This window comes from Equus caballus, chromosome 5, assembly GCF_041296265.1.
Source record: "Equus caballus isolate H_3958 breed thoroughbred chromosome 5, TB-T2T, whole genome shotgun sequence".
Classification (NCBI taxonomy): Eukaryota; Metazoa; Chordata; class Mammalia; order Perissodactyla; family Equidae; genus Equus; species Equus caballus.
The window spans coordinates 4,482,321-4,505,071 of record NC_091688.1 but is presented as its reverse complement, the minus strand read 5'-3'; the positions used below and the strand labels follow the sequence as shown (position 1 = coordinate 4,505,071).

At 34.8% G+C, this 22,751-nt stretch overlaps 1 protein-coding gene across 28 annotated transcripts in view; it reads right to left on the bottom strand.

The window, feature by feature from the left end:
* The window catches only part of DCAF6 (DDB1 and CUL4 associated factor 6), a 146,842-nt gene that overhangs the window by 121,137 nt on the left and 2,954 nt on the right, over window positions 1–22,751 (bottom strand). For 27 of the 28 annotated variants that reach the window (XR_011438959.1, XR_002807822.2, XM_070267643.1 and 24 more), the window contains exons 2-3: window positions 14,333–14,394; window positions 2,935–3,027 (exon numbers count right to left, since the gene is read on the bottom strand). Coding sequence is in view for 12 of the 28 variants with exons in the window: in XM_023640498.2 (XP_023496266.1) it covers window positions 2,935–3,027; window positions 14,333–14,394 (155 nt within the window). In the remaining 16 variants the exon portion in view is untranslated. Of the gene's footprint in view, window positions 1–2,912; window positions 3,028–14,332; window positions 14,395–22,751 lie in introns of all 28 variants that reach the window. The other variant, XM_070267640.1, reaches the window with a different exon arrangement.

Below are 22,751 nucleotides of genomic sequence, written 5' to 3'. Positions count from 1 at the left end.
AAGTTTATATATGCTTGGATTGACAAATAATTTCAGGGCAGAGTGGCTTCCATGCTCTCTTCTTTGGATTCACCTTTTCCCTTCCATTTTGGACTGATAATCTCCTACTATCAAGGCAGTTATTTGTTACTTTCAGGACTTTGTGTGTGTGTGTGTGAGGAAGATTGGCCCTGAGCTAACATCAGTTGCCCATCTTCCTCTTTTTGCTTGAGCAAGACTGTCCCTGAGCTAACATCTGTGCCAGTCCTCCTCTACTTTGCATGCAGGACACTGCTAGAGCATGGCTTGATGAGTGGTGTAGGTCTGTGCCTGGGATGCGAACCTGAGAACCCTGGGCCACTGAAGCAGAGTGCGTGAACGTAACCACTACGCCACCAGGCCAGCCCCTAAGACAATCTTTAAAGTATTTAAATCAAGCAATTTTTAGTTGTTTTCAGTGGGAGAACTGGTCCAAATAAATTAGCCTGTAACTTTCAGAAAAAGAAACTTCTCTTTTTTATATATTTGAAATCTATGATATATATATAATTAAGATATGACACCATTAATAAAGAACACCTCTGATCTCTTAAATCTACTTTTAAAAAAGTGTTTCAAAACTTTCATTTGCAATAAATTAATCTTCCCATGAACTCCCAGGATCTAAAAATAGAATCAAGGGGCTGGCCCAGTGACATAGTGATTAAGTTCAATGTGCTCTGCTTCAGTGGCCCAGATTTGCAGGTTCGGATCCCACGTGCAGACCTACACCACTCCTCAGCTATGCTGTGGAAGCCTCCCACATACAAAATAGAGGAAGACTGGCACAGATGTTAGCTCAGGGCTAATCTTCCTTAGCTAAAAAATAAAAAATAAAAACAGGGACAAACAATAAGAACAGGTAACATTTGACTCAAGATCAAAAATTTTATTTCCTACGTAATGAATCATCAGTGTTTTAAAATAAAAAAATATTCCTCTATGACAGCAAATTTGGATCTAGTAAAACCACTATGTGAAAAAGATAAAGTCTTATTATACTTAAAATCTTTAAAAGTATTATCTAATTAATCATGTCTCAAACTGGAAATGAGGAAGAGTAATCACTTTTCAAATCTACAGATTCTATTGGAAACCGTGAATTTCATTTTTTTAAAAATAAGCAAATAAAGGAGAAATAAGATTTTAAAAAATTATTCCATTGGGTATATTACAAAATAACTCAAAGCAGGGACTTCTAGAGATACTTGTACACCTAAGTTCATAGCAGCATTATTCACAATAGCCAAAAGGTAGAAGAAACCCAAGCATCCACTGATAGATGAGTGGCTAAACAAAATGTGGTATATACATACAATGGAACATTATTCAGTCTTAAAAAGAATGGAAATCTTGACACATGCTGCACCATGGATGAACCTTGAGGACATTATACTAAGTGAAATAAGCCAGTCACAAAAAGACAAATACCGTATAAACACTTGTATGAGGTACCTAGAGTAGCCAAATTCATAGAGACAGAAAGTAGAATGGTGGTTGTCAGAGGCTGGGGGAAAGGAAGAATGAGGAGTTATTGTTTAATAGGAACAGGTTTAATGGGTACAGGGTTCAGTTTTGCAAGATGAAAAGAGTTTTGTAGCCGGATGGTGGTGATGATATCACAACAATGTGAATGACTTAATGTCACTGAACTGAATCCTTAAAAATGGTTAATTTTATTTTATATGTATTTTACCACAATCTAGGAAAAAGAAAAAAAGAGTGAAGCTCTGCATCCTTTCAAAAACAAGTACTCCACTGGTATCCAGATGAGTGCTTTGTATACTACTATAAGTGTTAAAATTCTGATAGTGATAATCAGAAAGCATTCCATGTATACATTATTCCAGGAAATTTTCTCTATTGTAAGAAAAAGACTGTCCTAGTAATTGCAGACCTAAGACAGGCAGGATTCAAAAACACCAAGTTTCCCTCTGCTAAGTCAAGACAATTAAGTAAAGCTACCTCTGAAATAAAATTATGACCTCTCTTTTAATCAAGGATAGCCTCAACATAAACCTCTTTTCAAGGCTGAAGGATCACAAACATTTATTTAAATATCTTAACTCTTTAAATGTGGAAAAATAAGAAATACAGGAACAATTTATTCTGTAAGATTGCCAACACTAAAGAGGACTTCTGGTCGCCACATCTACCACGTTCTCACTGATAGGAAAATAGTCGTATACTTCCTCTATACAGCCATGCATCACTTCACAATGGGCATGAGTTTTGCAAAATGCATCATTAGGTGATTCTGTTACTATGCAAACATCACAGAGTGCACTTACACAAACCTAGATGGTGTAGCCTATTATACACCTAGGCTATATGGTACTAATCTTATGAGACTACCATTGTATATGCAGTCTGTTGTTGACTGAAATGTCGTTATACAGTGCATGACTGTATATAAAGTCAGAAAACAGCCAATAAAAATCAGAAGATAATCCTAATTAAAACCCAATATGATATTTCAGGTTATTGAATTGGATGTCATGAAGGATTTCACTAGAACCCAACCACTGTTTGTCAACTGATAAAATCCAGTTTCTTAAACTGCTTGGCTGAAGATCAGATTCTGTAGAATAGCATAAAAGAAAAAAAAAATCACACCATCTTTTCCCCCTAAAGAGTGGTTGAAATAATGCCACTTTTGGCAATTTTATCCACATGGATAAAATGAAGTATATTTAAATTTTCTAGAGTTAAAAGGCTAAGTGAAATCTAACATTCTCCTACGGAAATTAAAGGACGTGCATGTAATAACCTCCACACTATAAAACAAACTCCAGCAAAATTACAAGGATATTCTGTTACAAATGGCCATTCCACGATTATGTACAATTTCTTGATTTCGAACTTCCTGATTTTTTTCTCTCACTAAATTATACATTGTTTTTTTAACCACTTTACCTTTCTGCTGTAAGGATTACTAATTACTAACTTGGTGTCATCTGAGCCAGATAAAATATATTCTCCAGTCTCATTCCAACAGATTGTATTAACCTAAAAGAAAGCAAAAAAGAAATTTAAGCAAACTGGACATAAAAACAAGTACTCCATCTTTCACTTAATTGATAGTTCAAAATTTATATCACTAATGAGGTTATGTCTACGGTAAACAGTATTTACCAACTTACTGAAAACACATACTGACAGCCATTTAGTAAACACAACAACTCTGTATATTCACAATGAAATGTCTTTCTTAAGTTTTACTGTTTAAATTTATTTTAATTAATTCATTTTATATCCAGAGACACAACATCAGGTCACCTAAAAAGGAATTAGAAAAATCTACTACAGAGCTACAGTAATCAAGGCTGTGTGGTACTGTCATGATCACAGACACATAAATCAACCAAGTGGAACTGAGAGTCCAGAAGTAAACCCTTACATTTATGGTCAAGTAATTTTTGACATGGGGTCCAATACCATTCAATGGAGAAAGAACAGTCTTTTCAGTAAATGGTGCCCGGACAACCGGATATATAAGGCAACAAAATGTATGTGTAAGAGTCAAAACTATAAAACTCTTAGAAGGAAATGTAAGTATAAATCTTCATGAAAACTAAAACCACAATGAATTACCACTTCACACACATTAGGATGGCTATAATAACTTAAACAGACACACCAAAACACCCAGAAAATAACAAGAGCTAGCAAGGATATCAAGAAATTGGAACGCTTAGACATTGCTGGTAGGAATGGAAAATAGTACAGCTATTTGGAAAACAGTTGGAAGTACCTCAAAAACTGAAACAGTTATGCTACGACTCAGCAACTGCACAGCAAGGTATACACCCAAGAGAACTGAAAACATATGACACACAAAAATTGTACACAAAAATCCATAGCTGCATTAATCATAATAGCCAAAAGAGAAAGAAACCCAAATATTTATCAACTAATGAATGGATAAACAAAATGTGACTGCCCATTTGCTCATAATAAAACATCTGTACAATGAAATATTATTCAGCCATAAGATGAAATAATGATGCATACTGCAACATCAACACACCTGGAAAACATTACACTGAGTGAAAGAAGTCAGACATAAAAAGCCACATATTGTATGATTCCATTTATACGTGAAATCCAGAAAAGGCAAATCTATATAGAGACAGAAAGTAGATTAGTGCCTGCCAATGGCTAGGTGGAGGGGGAATGGGAGTGAATGATAAGTCATATGGACTTTTTTTTCAGATAGCAAAAATATGCTGGAATTAGATAGTGGTGATGGCTTTACAGCTTTACAAATATACTAAAAAGCCACTGAATTGCACACTTAAAATAGGTGAATTTTATGGTATGTGAACTGAATCTAAATTAAAAATAAACAATTAGACTTCAACTTTCAGTCAAGATGGCGCAACATGGACCAGATGTACTATCACATCTGAAACAACTAAAAAAACAGCAGGATACACACTAGTTTTAAGTACTCAAGAAATATTTCTCAATATAGACAATATTTACTTATGGGCCATAAAACAAATCTCAATATATTTAAAAGACTTCAAGTCATAGAAAGTATGTTCTCTGACCAAATTGGAAATAAATTAGAAATCATTAACACAAAGAAATGTTTGGAAAATATGAAACAACAGATGGTCAAAGAAGAAACTGCAAAACAAATTAGAAAGCATTTTGAATTGAATGAAAATAAAAATACAACATATCTCAATATATGGGCTGCAGCTAACGCGGTACTTAGAAGGAAATTTATAACACCAAAACACATATTAGAAAACACAAAGATCTTGTATCAATGACCTCAGCTTCCACTCAAAAAATGATAAAAAGAACAGCAAATGAAACCCAAAGTCAGCAGGAGACTGTAAATAATGAATATCAGAGCAGAAATCAATGAAACAGAAAACAAAACAGAGAAAAGTAATGAAACCAGAAGCTGGGTCTTTGAGAAGACACATAAAATTAATGAAACTCTAGCCAGAACTAATCAAGAAAAAAAAGGGGCAGGGGGACATATTACCAATATCAGGAATGAGAGAGGTGACATCACTAACTATACAGTCTACAAATATTTAAACATATAAGGGAATATTATGGACAACCTTATGTCAACAAATTCAACAATTTGGATGAAACTGAAAAAATCTTTGAAACACACATAGTAAACAAAATGCACTCAAGACAGAGTCTATTTTTATTAAAGAACTATAGTTACAATTTTCCACTACGAAAACTCCAGGCCCACATGGTGTCACTGGTGAATTCTGCCAAATATTTTTTTAAAATCAGAATTTTATATACCTATCCTTGCAGAAAATTAAAGAACACAATACGCTTCCCAATTCATTGGTACAAGAAAACTATGGACCAATATCCTTAATATACATGGAAAAATTCTAAAGCAAAACTTTAGCAAATTGAACAATATAGAAAAATAGATAATACACCACAAAAAAATAGGATTTTTCTCTGGAATATGAGAATGGTTTAACACTCAAATATTAATCAATGTAATTCATGCTATTAAACTAAAAAATAAAATCCATATGATCATCACAATAAATGCAGAAAAGACAGTTGACAAAATCCAGCAACAATTTCCAGTAACAGCTCTCAGCAAAGTAGAAACTTTTTCAATCTGATTTAATGAGGACCTATGAAAAGCCCAAAGCTACCATCATACTTAATAATCAAAGACTAGATGCTTTCTAAGACCAGAACAAAATATGGACGTCTGCTCTCACCACTTGTATTCAACACTGTACTAGAGTACTAGACAGTGCAATAAGGCAAGAAAAAAAATAAATAAAAGGAGTACAGACAGGAAAAAAGGTAAAACTATCTTAATTCTCATACGACACGATTGTTTTTGTAGAACATCCTACAGAATCTTAAAATAAAAGTAGTGGAACTAACAAGTGAGCTTAGGAAGTTTGTGGGATACAGATGAATATATAAAAATAGATATGGCAGGGAATTAAAACCACAATGTGATATCACTAGATATCTATTAGAATGTCTAGAATTAAAAAGAATGACCACATCAGATCTGAAGGGAAAAAGAGACAATAGAATAGTAGCAAACTTCAGAATTCCATTTTCAACAATGGATAAATCATACAAACAGAAAATCAACAAGAAACATTAGATTTGAACTACACTTTGGATCAAATGGATATAACAGACACATACAGAACATTCCAACCAACAAAAACAGAACAGACATTCTTCCCAAATGCACACAAAACATCCTCCAAGATAAATCCTGTTAGATCACAAAACAAGTACCAGCAAATTTCAAAAGAATTAAATCATACCAAATATCTTTTCTGACCACAATGGTATGAAATTAGAAATCATAACAGGAGAAAAACTGGAAATTTCATCAATATGTGGAAATTAAATAACACAATTCTGGACAGCCAATGGGTCAAAGGAGAAATCAAAAAATATCTTGAGACAAGGAAAAATGGAAACAAAACATATGGGATGCAACAACAGCAGTTTTAAGTGGGAAGTTTATGGCAATAAATGCCTACATTAAGAAAAATGAAGGGTCTCAAATAAATAACCTAACTTTACACATCAAAGAACTAGGAAAAGAAAAATAAACTAAGCATAAAGTTAGCAGAAGGAAAGAGATAACAAAGATCAAAGCAGAAATAAATGAAATAGAGGATAGAAAACAATAGAAAAGGTCAATGAAACTAAGAGCTGGTTTTTTGAAAAGATAAACAAAAAAACTGACAAATCTTCAGCTACACTAACCAAGAAAAAAAAAGAAGGCTCAAATAAAATTGCAAACGAAAGAGAAGACGTTATAACTGATACCACAGAAATACAAAGGATCATGAGAGACTACTGTAAACAATTATACGCCAACAAATTAGACAACCTATAAGAAATGGATAAATTCCTAGAAACATACAACCTACTAAAACTGAATCTTGAAAAATTCGAAAATCAGAACAGACCAATAATGAGTAAGGAGATTGAATCAGGAATCAAAAAACTCCCAACCAAAAAAAACCTCAGGACCAGATGGCTTCACAGGCTTTAAATGTTTACCAAACATTTACTAAATGTAAAGAATTCCAAAAAATTAAACAGGAGGGAACACTCCCAACTTCATTTTCTGAGGCCACCGTTACCCTGATACCAAAGACAGATAAGGACACTAGAAGAAAAGAAAACTACAGGCCAATATTCCTGATGAACACAGATGCAAAAATTCTAAACAAAATACTAGCAAATCAAATTCAACAGCACATTAAAAGGATCAGACACCATAATCAAGTGCAATTTATCCCTGGGATGCAAAGATGGTTCAATATACACAAATCAATAAATCTGATACACCACATTAATGGAATGAAGGATAAAAATCATCTGAATAGAAGTAGAAAAAGCATCTGACAAAATTCAACATCTTTCATGATAAAAATTCTCCACAGATTAGGTATAGAAAGAACATACCTCAACATAATAAAGGCCATATATGACAAGCCCACAGCCAACATCATAGTCAACAGTAAAGGTTGAAAGCTTTTCTTCTAAGATTAGAAACAAGACAAGCGTGCCCACTTTCATCACTTTACTTCAACACAGTACTGAAAGTCCTAGCCAGAACAATTACACAAAGAAAAGAAATAAAAGGCAACCTAACAGGAAATGACTAAGTAAAATTGTCTCCGTTTGCAGTTGACATGATCTTATACACAGAAAATCCTGAAGAGTCCACCAAAAAACTGTTAGCATTAATAAACAAATTCAGTAGTCTCAAGATGTAAAATCAACACACAAAAATCAGTTGCATTTCTATACACTAATGAACTATCTGAAAAAGAAACAATCCCATTTATAACAGCATCAAAAACAATAAAATACTTGGGAATAAATTTAACCAAGGAGGTGAAAGATCCATACACTGAAATCTACACAACATTGATAAACAGACATTGAAAAAGACACAAATAAATGGAAAGACATGCCATGTTCACGTATCAAAAGAGTTAATATTATTAAAATATCCCTATTGTCCAAAACCATCTATGGATTCAAGGCAATCTCTATCAAATTCCAAAGGCATTTTTCACAGAAATAGAAAAAACAATCCTAAAATCTGTTTGGAACCACAAAAGATTCCAAACAGCCAAAGCAATCTCAAGAAAGAAAAATAAACCTGTAGGCATCACACTTCCTGATTTCAAACTACATTAAAAAGCTATGATAATCAAAACAGTACGGTACTGGCATTAAAAAAACATATAGTCCAACGGAACAGAATACAGAGTCCAGAAAATAACCCATGCACATATGGTCAATTAATTTACAACAAAAGAGCCAAGAATACTCAATGGGGAAGGGATAATCTCTTCAATAAATGGTGTTGGAAAAACGTTATGTTCACATGCAAAAGAAACAAAATTAACTCAAAATGGAATAAAGACTTAAACATAAGGCCTGAAACCATAAAACACCTAGAAGAAAACATAGTAAAAAGCCTCTTGACCATGACCCTGACAACGATTTTTTGGAAAGGACACCAAAAACAAAAATCTACAAGTGGGACTACATCAAACTCAAAAGCTTCTGTACAATAACAGAAACAACTGATGTTCAGAAACAATCAATCAAAATAAAGAGGTAAACTACAGAATGAGAGAAAATATATCCAAACCATATATTTGATAAGGGGTTAATATCCAAAATAAGAAACTCACACAAGTCAATTGCAAAAAAAACCCAAATAATCCAATTAAAAAACGGATAAAGGATCTGAATAGACATTTTTGTAAAGAAGATATACAAATGGCCAAAAAAGTACATGAAAAGGTGCTCAACATCACTAATCATGAGGGAAATGCAAATCAAAACCACAATGAGATATCATCTCACACCTATTAGAATGGCTATTATCAAAAAGACAAGAAATAATTGCTGGTGAGGATGTGGAGAAAAGGAAACCCTTATGCACTATTGATAAAAATGTAAATTGGTGCAGCCACTATGGAAAACAGTATGGAGGTTCCCCAAAAAATTAAAAATAGAACTACCATGTGATCCAGCAAGCCTACTTCTGGGTATTTATCTGAAGGAAATGAAATCACTATCTTGAGGAGATACCTGTGCCCTCATGTTCATTGCATCACTATTCACAATAGTCAAAACATGGAAAGAACCTAAGTATCCAGTGATAGATGAAAGAATAAAGAAAACGTGGTGTGTATATATGCAACGGAATATTATTCAGCCATTTAAAAAGAAAAAGGAAATCTTGCCATTTGCAACAACATGGATGAATCCTGAGGGCCAGAGAATGACAAATACTGTATGATTATCACTTATATGTGGAGTTTAAAAATGCCCAACTAATAGAAACAGAGAGGAGATTAATGGTTGCCAGAGGCTGGAGGGTGGGGAAAATGAGATGTTGTTGAAAAGTACAAACTTCCAGGGCCAGTCCCAGTGGCCTAGTGGTTAAATTCTGCATAATCTGCTTCAGCGGCCCAGGTTTGGTTTGAGGTGTGGCCCTACATCACTCATCTGTCAGTGGCCATGCTGTGGTGGTGGCTCACATACAAAACAGAGGAAGACTAGCAGCAGATGTTAGCTCAGAGCAAATCTTCCTCAGCAAAAACAAAACAAAAACAAAATAAAAAGCATTAAAAACAAAAAAGGGCAAACTTCCAGTTATATGATGAATAAGTTCTGGGGATCTAATGTACAGCATGGTGATTACAGTTAACAAGACCATGTATCTGAAAGATACTAAAATAGTAAATCAAATGTTCTCACTACAACAAAATGGTAATTATGTGAGGTGATGGATACGTTAACTAACCTTATCAGGGTAATCATTTCACAATGTATGCGTAACAATTGTCACACTGTACAATTTCAACTTACATAATGTTATTTGTAAATTATATTTCCATTAAGGATGGAAAAAAGAGAATAGAAGGATATCCCAGAAACTAAAACAAGTGGTTATGTGCATTAGGGAACAGAAAGGAATTGGAACAAGAACAGTAGGGGGAGCCATACTTCTCAATGTACGCTTTTTATATAATTTATTTTTGTACCATGAGAAAGTAGTACCTATTTTAAAAATTAAATGCAAAACAGAAATAACAACAAAATATTTCAAAAAACAGTGTGATAGCAGAAAAGATATGTTTAAGCTTGTAAGAAAAGTTTACTTTCTACTCATCCTTAGAAAAATATTTGAGGGGCTGGCCTGGTGGCGCAGCGGTCAAGTTTGAACATTCTGCTTCTCGGTGGCCCAGCATTTGCCGGTTCAGATCCCAGGCGCGGACATGGCACCGCTTGGCAAAAGCCATGCTGTGACAGGCGTCCCACGTATAAAATGCAGGAAGATGGGCATGGATGTTAGCTCAGGGCCAGTCTTCCTCAGCAAAAAGAGGGAGATTGGCAGTAGTTAGCTCAGGGTTAATCTTCCTCAAAAAAAAAAAAAAAAGAAAAAGAAAAATATTTGAGAATATACTCAGTAAAACCTGAAAGTAAATTTAAAAACGGGAAGATATAGAATCCAGAGCTTGAAAAACTTGAGAATATCATAAAGGCAACTGTGCCTTATGGGAGGATTCATTTGAAATTAACACTAGAAAATTCTCCTGTGGGTAGGGAGAAATGTTTGACCCTAATTAGGTTCTTAAAGACAAAAAAACCTAAGATGTAACACACAATTTGCCTCTTCAACGAATGAATCATAAATACCACATATGTGCTAGGCACTCTTCTTGACATTAGATGAATAAATTTCTCAAGATATTTTTTTGGTCCAGTGTGCTGGGACAGAGAGGGGCAGATGTGTAGACTATGAACAAATAAATAGGTGTGTTTGTATAATTATAATGTTGGACAGTGATATGCAGTATGGAAAAAACAAAACAAAAGAAACAGAAAGATGCTGATCAGGGGTGGGGAGTTATTTAATTAGGCTGGTCAGGGAACGCTCTGATAGGAAACACCTGGAGAAAGATAAATGAAATGAGAGGTAAGCTTCAGAGATACGTGGGGAAAGAGTTCTAGGTAGAAGGCATAAAATATGTAAGGCAGAGGTGTACGTGGTGTATTGAAGGAAAAATAAAAAGATGACTGCGACTAGAACAAATATGTATCACGGAGAACACAGTGAGGGATGAACCTGAAGAAGAAGGCAGGTGCCAAATCATACAGGGCTCAGAAGCAACAGGCCTTTGGGTTTACCGTAATTAAGCTGGAAACTCCCTGGAGAGTCTTGAGCAGCTAAGTGTCATGATCAGATGATATATTACTTAATTTTATTCATAAATTTCTTCCCACCCTAAAGAGTTGAAGAGTTTAACAAAAACTAAGAAAAGTACATATACATATAAGACTTATTAACATTGTATACTGAATTTCGATTTTTAGAATACATAGACAAATTACAAAAGATAACAATGGCTACAGAATAAAGGGTAAATGTAACCAACATTGACAACATAAAAGCATATACACCTCACAGAGGTGTGAAACAGAGAGGAAGGTGGAAGGAAGGGTGAAAGCATTAAACGTCTCTTAAAGAGGGCGACTCAAGGGATGCTGTCTATAAAGGCAGAAAAACAAAAGGATGTTCATCTATGTTGTTTAAAGTTAAAATGACCAGTGGAGAGGCTGAGAAGAGTAACAAAAATTCTGAGAAGCCTAAATCTTAGAAAGTGAGAGCTGTAAAAATAACTTAAATCCTCCTCTATTACAGCAGAAAATCAACTGACAATGTCCAAAGTTGGCAACGAAGAAAGATCAGTATAAGAATATTACGTAGAGACATGAAAAAAATCACCACAGGAGCTGAAATAAAAAAAGATTAAAAGAAGTTGCTTTTGGAGAATAAGAAAGGAATACGGGGAGGGCGGGACACATCTATTACTTTTTGTTATGTTCCCTTTTAACCATGTGCATATGTTATTTTGACCCCCAACCCCCAAAAATGATTCTAAGTTTTAAAATAAATAATATATACCTAAATTGTATTTACAGCATAATTATAATTCCGTAATTGTGGATAGGAAAAAGATAACCATTTGGGGGAAAGGACTATAGACACTTTTATCTCTTTGCTTAAGTTTTAAATGCTTAATTCCCTAGAGTTAGGGCCTAGCCCCTCTTTTCACTTTGTAATTTCTTTCCACGCGATCTTTCTAGTTTCACATTTTCGATTAGCAGCTGCAGCAGTGTTTTCCAAAGTACAATCCATGGATCACCTAGGTCAACATCAGGAGGTGTTTGTTAGAATCAGATTTCCCTAGCCTTACACTCCAGAGGTTTTTCTTTATTTGTTTTAGTATTTCAATTTCTTTAAAAAGACAAACAACACTTTAAAAGTATAGTGTTGAGATAACTTTCTGTAATGAAACAGGGTATCCCAATGCAACAGGAGTAATATATCTTTATGAATATAAACGAATACAGTGTAACTTTCAGTAATTGCTACCCCTTACTTGTCCACTGACTCTCCAGCCTAGCAAATTCAAACCATAGGGCTTGTTTGATAAAGACGTTTCTCAACCCTTCTGTCTTTGTCAATCATATTATAAGTCTTACTTCCTAGGGGAAAAAATGAGGAAAGGAGCAACATGACCTGATTTATATGCATAATCTAGGATCTGTATTTTGAATGAATTAGTGGAAGAATTAGGAGACCTCAGTGGAATAAAGAAGATCAAGTGACAGGATACTGCAGTAACCCAGGCAAGAGAAGAAAATAAATTAGGTGGTAGCACAAAGATAGACGTAGATGGATTCCAGATATATTCTGGAGGTAGAATTTATTTGTGGCTAGATTAGACGTGGAAGTTAAGTGAAAGAGAGATCAAGGATAGTTAAAATTTTTCAGCTTAAATAGCTGGATGAACAATGACGCTATTTACTAAAATGAAGAAGGCTGTAGATTCAGGGGAGAAAATCAAGTACTTGTTTTAGCCACCTGAATCCTATGATCAATCTTACCATCACTAAAAGTAAGACAACGAAACACTGTGTGCCTTTTTTATGTGATATAATATTAAGCACAAAGTATCACCTGTAAATATTCCTGCCCAAAAAGTTGAATCTGAATCTAAGCAAATCTCTAGAAGTAACTTCCATTTACAGGAAATACAAAGAATACAGAAACAAGTGTTAAATGACACCACAAGAAAACAAACCAATACCTAGAACGTGGGACATCCTATAGGAGGACCGACTCGGTTTCTGTAATAAACCAACGGCAGGGACAACAAAGGGGAAGACTGCTCTAGAGTAACAAAGATTTAAGAGACACAGCAACCAAGACACGGACTTTGCCTGCATCCCATTTTGATGCTACAACAACTATAAAAAGACATTTTTAAACAATGAGGAAAATCTGACTATGAACTGTGTATTAGATGCCAAAAATATAGTCAATCTTGTTAAATTACATAATGACATTTTGGTTACATAAGAAAATGTCCATCGCTTCTAGGCTACACAGAGGGATGAAACGATATATCTAGGATTTGCTTTAAAATATTTCAGCAAGGAAAAAAAAGAAAAATGAAATGGAAAAAGAAAATGTGCCAAAATCTTGATAATTACTAAATCCAGCTGATAAGTATATGAAAAGCATGTTTGAAATTTTCATAATAAAAATGAAAAAGGGCTATGGTTTGGCCCTGTTAAATTTGGGGTGCCTATTAGACATGCAACTGGGAATGTTAAGTACAGAGTTGGGTATATGAATCTGGAGTTCTGGGAAGAAGTGGAGAGGAGGAAGTCATGTTTTTTTAGCCATGGGACTGGATAGGGTCACTTATCCAGCTGAGAAGAAAAGAGGGTGAAAGGAGTCAGGACAGAGTCTTGGTACATCCAACATTTGAAGGTCAAGAAATAGAGGAGCCGGCTAAGAAGACAGAGAAAATGCAGTGAGTCAATGACAGAGAAAGAAAACCAAGAGAGTATGGTGTTAGCAGAAATCAAGAGAAAATATATTTCAAAAAGGAAGATGAGTTCAACCAATGTCTAAAGTTTCTAAGAAGTGACCACCAGACCTGACGATATGAAGATTACCAGTGACCCTCACAAAAGCAGTATCAGTAGAGTGAAAGAGATGGAAGCCTTTTGAAAATATTAGAAAACTAATCTGCACTTTAAAAAATCTCCCATACACTTAAAATGTATTTTTATGTTTTAATGTAAAACTTTATTCTCCCATTTTATTATAGTTAGTCACAATCTCTTCTGAGACGATTGGGGCATTTCATCAAACATTTGAACACCTAGTATTAAAGTCCTTCATAGTTAAGAATTAATGATTACTTACACAGCCATCATGCACATTCAGAGTTGCTTCAAGTTTTAATCTTTGGATAAATTCTCTTCTTCCTGTTTAAAAAGAAAGAAAGAACTAAATAAATCATATAATTCATTGCTGAGAAAAGTCTAACAGTGAAGTTAAGATCCTAGGATCTGGCATGAGATCGATTCGAGCTCTAATTTCAACTCCTCTATTTATAAGCTGAGTGATAACTGGGCAAATTAACCTCCTCCTTAGCCCTTGTTATCATGAATGCCCACCCACCTCATGTGGTTATTGTGAGGAGTAAGTCACTCAAGGACAAAAAAGGCTTAGCACAGTGTCTGGACCACAGTAAACACTCAAATGTTTCCTTCATTCACCCACTCATTCAACAAATATATTGAGTACTCACTTCATTCCAGGTGGTGTTCTAGGAGCTAGGAATACAGCAGTAAAACAAAACAGAAAAAGATCCCTGCCCGTCTAGTGAGGTTATTGAAAGAAAATAAACAATGTCACTTGGTGAAAGTGCTATGGAAAAATAAAGCAGAGAAAGCAGATAAGAGAAGACTGGAACTGGGGCATACGGTTTTCCATTTTAAATAGGTTGGCAAACAGTATTTTGTAAGATACCACCTACTTTTAAACAGATCTCGATTTCAGAAATGTTAAAATATGTTAAAGTTCATTTTACAATGATGAAATGTGGCAGCAAAAGAATAAAATCAGCCTAAATATCCATCAATAGCAGAACAGTTATAATACTGCACAAAAAAGAGAAATATGCTTCCCTTTAAGAAATGAATCATCTTTACCAAAGATGAACCAAAAAGCTTCATGTTTATTCAAAAGCTGTGATAAAAGGAAGATGAATATCTGGCAGAGCAATAATTAGCTAAGTAATCATGCTGATGAGATCTCAAAATTATATTTGACTATACTCTCTGTATACCATCACAAGAGACACAGTTCTCTATTATGTTTTCTTGCCACTCAACGTAAAGATCAAGATCTTCTTAAAGCCAAACTGCTTTCTTGCTTTCTCCTTGCTTATAACTGGTAAGATGGCTAGGTAAAGGATGAACATATGGGTTGAAGAATTTTTCTTTTTTGCGTGGGGGGAATGTTCTATGGTTCCTAAATTTATTTGAATAAAACAACATACAGAAATTGAGTATTTTCATCAACTAGATTGTACTTTATATATTAAATTTTCAAGTCTAATTTTTGGTTTTAAAAAGATGCTAACCATGGTAAACCAATAAAAAATTTTTTGAATCTTTTCCTTTGAGCCAAATTACAAATTAAGAGTTAAGAAATAAAGTATTCAAATTAACAAGAAAACAGCAACTGAAATTCATTAAAATGCTAAAAAAATGTACTAAACACTTCTTTCTCCAAATTTTTAAAATCTGGGTTTGAAAACACAGTTCGAGCCATTTCTGTCTAGAGAAAATGGCAGTGGGACATGAGACAAAAGTTCTTCTAGCAAGAACACTTATATATGAATCTTGTACATAAAAACACGCACTGAGACATGATAATGACTTTGGAGATCAAAATGATTGCTTCATCCACACATCCCATAAAATGTGCTTCCAGAACAGACTCACGTAAACCTGCTCTACCTTTTTTTTTTTTTTAAGATTTTATTTTTTCCTTTTTCTCCCCAAAGCCCCCCGGTACATAGTTGTGTATTCTTCGTCGTGGGTTCCTCTAGTTGTGGCATGTGGGATGCTGCCTCAGCGTGGTCTGACGAGCAGTGCCATGTCCGCGCCCAGGATTCGAACCGACGAAACACTGGGCCGCCTGCAGCGGAGCGCGCGAACTTAACCACTCGGCCACGGGGCCAGCCCCCCTCCTCTACCTTTTTAGTAATTGAATGCACTTCATCAAGAAATAGGAGGTGAAAGCCATCATAAAATAAGAACTGGAAGTAAAAAAAACTGAGCCCCCTCAAATTAAAATAAAAACAAACTCACACCTGTTATCAAGAACTATGAAGAGTCTGGCCTACTTGTAGGCTAAGAAGTTACCTGCCACCATTTCATGGATGCTGGCAGAAGACACCAGACTCTTAAATCAGAGGCAAAGGATTTTACCACTCAAGTAGTATGAGCTTCAGGTTCCCATGGGTTCCCTTTGTCCCAATTCCCACAGGGCAATGCATATAGCTACAATCAGCAAGACAGTGTGGTATTTACAGAGGGATAAACACACAGATCAATGAAAGAGAAATAGAGAACACAGAACTAGATCCATACAAATACGCCCAACTGATTTTTAATAAAGGTGCAAAAGCAATTCAACAGAAAAAATACAGCCTTTTCAAGAAATTGGTGCTGGAGATTCATAGGCATAAAAATCCCCACTTCAAGCTAAACTGCACACCTCATACAAAAACTAACACAAAATGGACCCTGGACTTAAATGAAAATATTTAAAACTATAAAACTTTAGGGAAAAAGCATAGGAAACAATCTTCAGGACACGGGATAGGTTAAGAGTTCTCAGACATAATACCATAAGCATAATCCATAAAAGGAAAAATTGATAAATTAGACTTCACCAAAGTTAAAAACCTTTACTCTGCAAAAGACCCTGTGAAGAGAATGAAAAGACAAGCTATAGACTGGGAGAAAACTTTGGAAACTTCATATCTGACAAAGGACTAGTACCTAAACTGTATAAATAAGTCTCAATACTCAACAGTAAAAAAAAAAAAATAACAATCCAAATAAAAATTGAGCAAAAGACATGAATAGACATTTCACTGAAACTACAAAGAGAGCAAATAAGCACATAAAATTGTGCTCAACATTAGCCATTAGGGAAATGTAAATTAAAACCATGAAGTATGACTATTTACTTATCAGAATCTCTAAAATATAAAACAGCCATTAGGAGCCAGCCCTGTGGCCAAGTGGTTCAAGTTTGGCAGGCTCCACTTCAGTGGCCCACGTTCACAGGTTCAGATCCCAAGTGCAGACCTACTTCACTCATCAGCCATGCTGTGGAGGCATCCTACATACAAAGTAGAGGAAGACTGGCACAGATGTTAGCTCAGGGTGAATCTTCCTCACAAAAAACAACAAAGAACCCAAAAAACGGTGGTAACACCAAATGCTGGTGATGATGCAAAGAAACCAGATTACTCATACATGGCTGACAGGGAGAGTACAGCAGTTTCTTACAAAATTAAACAATGTGCTTACCATACAGACCAGTAACTGTAATTCTTGGACACATCCCAGAGAGAAAACTTATGAAACTTAAGAAACTTAAGAAAACGTACAGCCATACAAAAATATATATATGAATGTTTATATATAACACTTTTACACTTAATAGTCAAAATTTAGAAATAATCTAAATATCTGTCAACAGGTAAATGGTTAAAGTCATAGAACCATATCTTGAAACACTTATCAACAATGAAAAGGAATAAACTATTGATTCACAGAACAACTTGGATGGATCTTAAGGGAATTATGCCAAGGGAAAAAAGCCAATCTCAAAAGGTTACATGCTGTTATTTATAATGTTACAGACATGTTATTTATATAACATTCTTGAAATGACAAAATTACAGAGATGGACAACAGATTGGTGGTTGCCAGGGGTTAGCAGTAAGGAAAGAAAGATGTAGCCGTGGCTATAAAAGGGTATCACAAGGGCCAGGCCCAAGGCGGAGCGGTTAAGTTCATGCGCTCCACTTCAGTGGCCCAGGGTTTCAGTGGTGTGGATTCCTGGGTGCAGACCTAGCACCACTCATCAAGCCATGCTGAGGCGGCATCCCACATAACACAACCAGAAGGATCTACAACTAGAATATACAACTATGTACTGGGGGTCTTTGGGGAGAAAGAAAAGAAAAAAGAGGATCGGCAAGAGATGTTAGCTCAGGTGCCAATCTAAAAAAAAAAAAAGTATCACAAAGAATTGTGATGACACTGTTCTGTATCTTAAATGTGGTGGTAACCACATTAATGAATTAAAACTAACATTAATCTATTAAAGTTAATTAAAATTAATCTGTTAAAACTGCCTGGCACTAAATACACACACACATACAAATGAGTGCATGTAAAACTGGGGAAATCTCAAAGTTCACAGATGTACCTATGTCAATTTCCTGGTTTTGATATTATAATATAGTTGCACAAGATGTCAGTTACCATTGGGGGAATTGGTTGAAGGGTATATGGGATCTCTTTGTATTACTTCCTACAACTGCATATGAATCTACAATTATCTCAAAATAAAAAGTTAAATAGAGTACCAAAAAGAAACCTTCCCAGAAAGAAAATTCCAAGCTTAGACAGCTTCAATGGGGTTTCAATGCTGAAATCTATTAAATGCTTAAGTAAAAGATAATTTCAATTTTACACAAACTCTTCAGAGAAAGAGAACACATTCAACTCATTTATGAGGGCAGCATCATCCTGATACCAAAAACTGGCAAAAATATAACAAGAAAACTATACGTTAATATCTTTTATGAACACAGACGTAAAATTCTTACCAAAAGTGAAGCCAGCAATATATAAAAGATAATTTACCATAAGGAAGTAGGATTTAGCCCAGAACTGAATGTTGGCTCAACATTAAAAAAACAACCAATATGTTAATATAGCATATTAACAGAATCAATGAAAGGGAAATCATATAATCAACTCAATAGATACAGGAAAAAACCTTAACAAAATTCAACAACTAGTCATGATAAACATTCTCAGCAATCTAAGAATAGAAGAGAATTTCTTCAATCGGATAAATCCTATAACCAACAACTAATTTAATAGCGAAAGACTGAAGGATGAGGAATGAGCAAGGATGTCCACTCTCTCTACTTCCATTCAAGATTCTACTAGAGTCCTGGCCAGTGCAGTTAAGCAAGAAAAAGGAAAAAAAAGAATGTAAGTGAAAAGGAAGAAACAAAACTCTCTTAATATACAGTGACATAATCATCTACAGAAAATCCCCAAAAACTTGCAAAAAACAAAAGTTTATAAGTACTAATGAGTAAGTTTAGTAAAGCTGCAGGATGTGAGGACAATTTAAAAAAAATCAGTTGTATTTCTACATACCCATGATGAATAATTTGATATTGAAATTAAAAAACAATACCATCTAAAACGGTATTAAAAACATATATATAGGGATAAATATAATAAAATATGTACAAGATTTGTACACTGAAAGATATAAAACACTGCTGAGAGAAATGAAAGAATACCCAAATGGAGAGAAAAACCACCGTCAAAGATTGGAAGATTCAATAGTAAAGACTACAGTTCTCCTTGAAATAATGTATAGCTTCAACACAATACCAATCAAAATCCCAAGGTCTTTTTAGTAGAAGTTAACAAGCTGATTTTAAAATTCATATGGAAATGCAAAGAACCCAGAATAGACAAAATAATTTTGGAAAAAAGAACCAAGTTCAAAATATCACTCTAGCTGATTTCAACACTTACTATAAAGACATGAAGTACTAGCATAAAGATAGACACCTAGATCAATGGAACATGGTAGAGAAAGTGACTTACATATATGGTCAACTGAGGTGCAACAAAGGGGAAAGGATAGCCTTTTCACAAATAGTGCTAAATCAGCTGCACATTCATATACAAAGAAACGAAACCTGACCCTTACCTCACAGCATATATAAAAATTAACTCAAAATTGTTCACAGCCCTAAATGTAAGAGTTAAAAATAGAAAACTTCCAGAAAAAGGATAGTAGAAATCTTTATGACCTTGGATTAGGTAACTATTCTTAAACAGGACACACAAAGCATGAACTATAAAAGGTGCTGTTAAGAAAAAGAAAAGACAAGCTACAAACTGGGAGAAAATATTTGTAAAAGACATATCTGATTAAGGACTTCCATCAAGAATACATAAAGAATTCTAACAAATATTATCATACAACTCAGCAATCCCAATATAGGTATTTTCCAAGAAATGAGGATTTAAAAGTGTCATACCCTAGTTATGTTTTCTAAGATATAAATAAAATGAAGTTTCATTATATATATCTTCTTTATTAGCCATCAGCAATGTTTAAAACAAGATTTTTTTAATCTGCTGCAAGGACTTGGGAAACGTATCCCCCCTAAACTTGGAGTTGATAACATTCGATTACCATCGTAAAAACACACACCACCCCGTAGTTTTGCAAACCTAAGCCAACACTCCTTAATGGATATGCTACCAGGTCAACACTAACACTTTTAACAACACGATACAGAACAGAAAACTGAATGTACTCCATCTAGTAAGGCTAAATATCATTTGGAGAATCTTTTATTTTAGTTGTGTGTGTATATCACAAGTTGCCACATAAATGCATTTTTACTGTGGATCGTGGTCAAAACATTTGAAAAACACTGACCTAAAATAGACCCGCAACATAAATTTTATGCTACCAGCTCTTATCCCTTCTAAGCACTTTCATCCTATAGGAGGGGAATGAGGTCCACAGCAGTCATATTCAGTTGCCTGCAGTTGTTACGACTGGGAATATGCCTTTGGTGGCCGTACCTTTAAAAATTAGCTGCATATTCTACTATACTTGGGCCATGTTTGACAGCCATTTTTCACTACTGAAATCATACACTTTGCAACTTTCAATGGATTTCAAGACTAAAGAAACAAAATACAAATATTCCACTAACTTTTCCCCAGTGGCTAACAAAGAGGCAAAAGTCAAATTTACTGACCCTCATATATTGTAACTTGGCAACACAGTATGAAGAACTTGGTAAGCCTGAATGTAGATGTATTCGGAATACGTTAAAGAGTAATCTAAATGCAAAATTATCCATTTCACTACATACTGACTCGAATGATATTTGAAGGACACAGACTTCCTAACTCCCTTACAAAAAGAGATTTCAATCTCCACTATAAAGTTGTCACTGGCTGCCTGCTAGTATGAATGTTTGTATCGCCCAAAAATTCCTTTGTCAAAATCCTAACCACCAAGGTAATAGTATTAGGAGATGTGGTCTTTGGGAGGTGATTATGATTGGATTAGAGCCCTTACAAAAGAGACCCCTGAGAGGCAGCTCCCCACCTTGCCATGTGAGGTTACAGTGAAAAGATGGCTATGAACCAGGAAGCAAGCCCTCACCAGAGGCAGAACCTGACGATGGGGGTACCCTGAGCTCAGCCTTCCAACCGCCAAGGCTGTGAGAAATAAATTTCTGTTGTTTATAAGCCGCCCAGTTTACGGTGTTTTGTTACGGCAGCCCAAGCTGACGAAGAAACTGCCTAATCATTATTTAAACATTTTATGTTAAACAGTTTATACGTTATAGCAAACAACTCCCTCAAAAAGTTCCTTTAAATTATTTTTTTGTCAATTACTGTCTTTTAATTTAGAATGGTTAAAAGTGTAAATTCAAGTTGTAGGCAAGTCTGTCTAAAATGAGAGAAATATGAATAAAAAGAGGAAACATACAGAAATGATAGTCCTTTTATAAGCAACGTTTATCTTTATAAAACTGTATAAGTATATATAGAGATGAAATATGTGTGGCTGATAAGTTATAATAATCACTAAATTCCGAAAGCGCTCCTCGACAGCTAGCATAGAGTATCTTGAGAAACTCTGAAACATTTAAACCTACAGGTGTCCCTGACTCTGGACTCTGACAACCACTCTTCAAAAAAATAAATCCTACATTGACATTTAGATGAGACTCATAAAGATTACAAGCCCTGGCCTGGCCTCTGAACCCATGCTAGACCAAACAAGTCTCTATTGGTTCAGGTGAATCTTGTGAATTTGGGGGCCATAATTAAACATACACATCTTTTTCTTCTAAATAACGTGTGATAAATTATTTATCTTCATTCCCGTAACATAAAAGGATGTTTTGTGAACTGGCAATTTCCCTTGATGGGAGGAAAGGAGGTAATTAACCAAATTTAAATAAAATCACCTACAAAGCTTCACTACTACTATTGGAAAGACACGTTATGCTGAAATAATTGGAAATGTAAATGTTACAGAAAAATCTGTCAATTTGTTCTAACCAGTTTTACCGTTCTTTCGCAGTAACTCATTATTAGAAATACAAATAAGGGAAACAAATTACAAAAATATTTAACCTACAATACTGTAGTTAAACAAACAATGTTTAAATAGAAGTCTCAAAAAAAAAAGGATCTATTTACTTTCTAAAACCCTTGGACTTGGGACGTTTTAAAAGGAAAGGTTTATAAGAGTACTTCAAAATGTCATTTTTTTTAAATCTCACTCAGGCACTACTAAAATGCGGATTTTGCTGTGTCCTGAATGCTAAATCAAGATTAGCACTGTGGTGTGGAAGGGTTAGATTAACTAAGGGTGTACACAAAGTCTACGAAGGCCAAGAAATTACTTTGCAAGCTATTTTCAAAGACTTAGAAACCCACACTGAAAGGAAGCT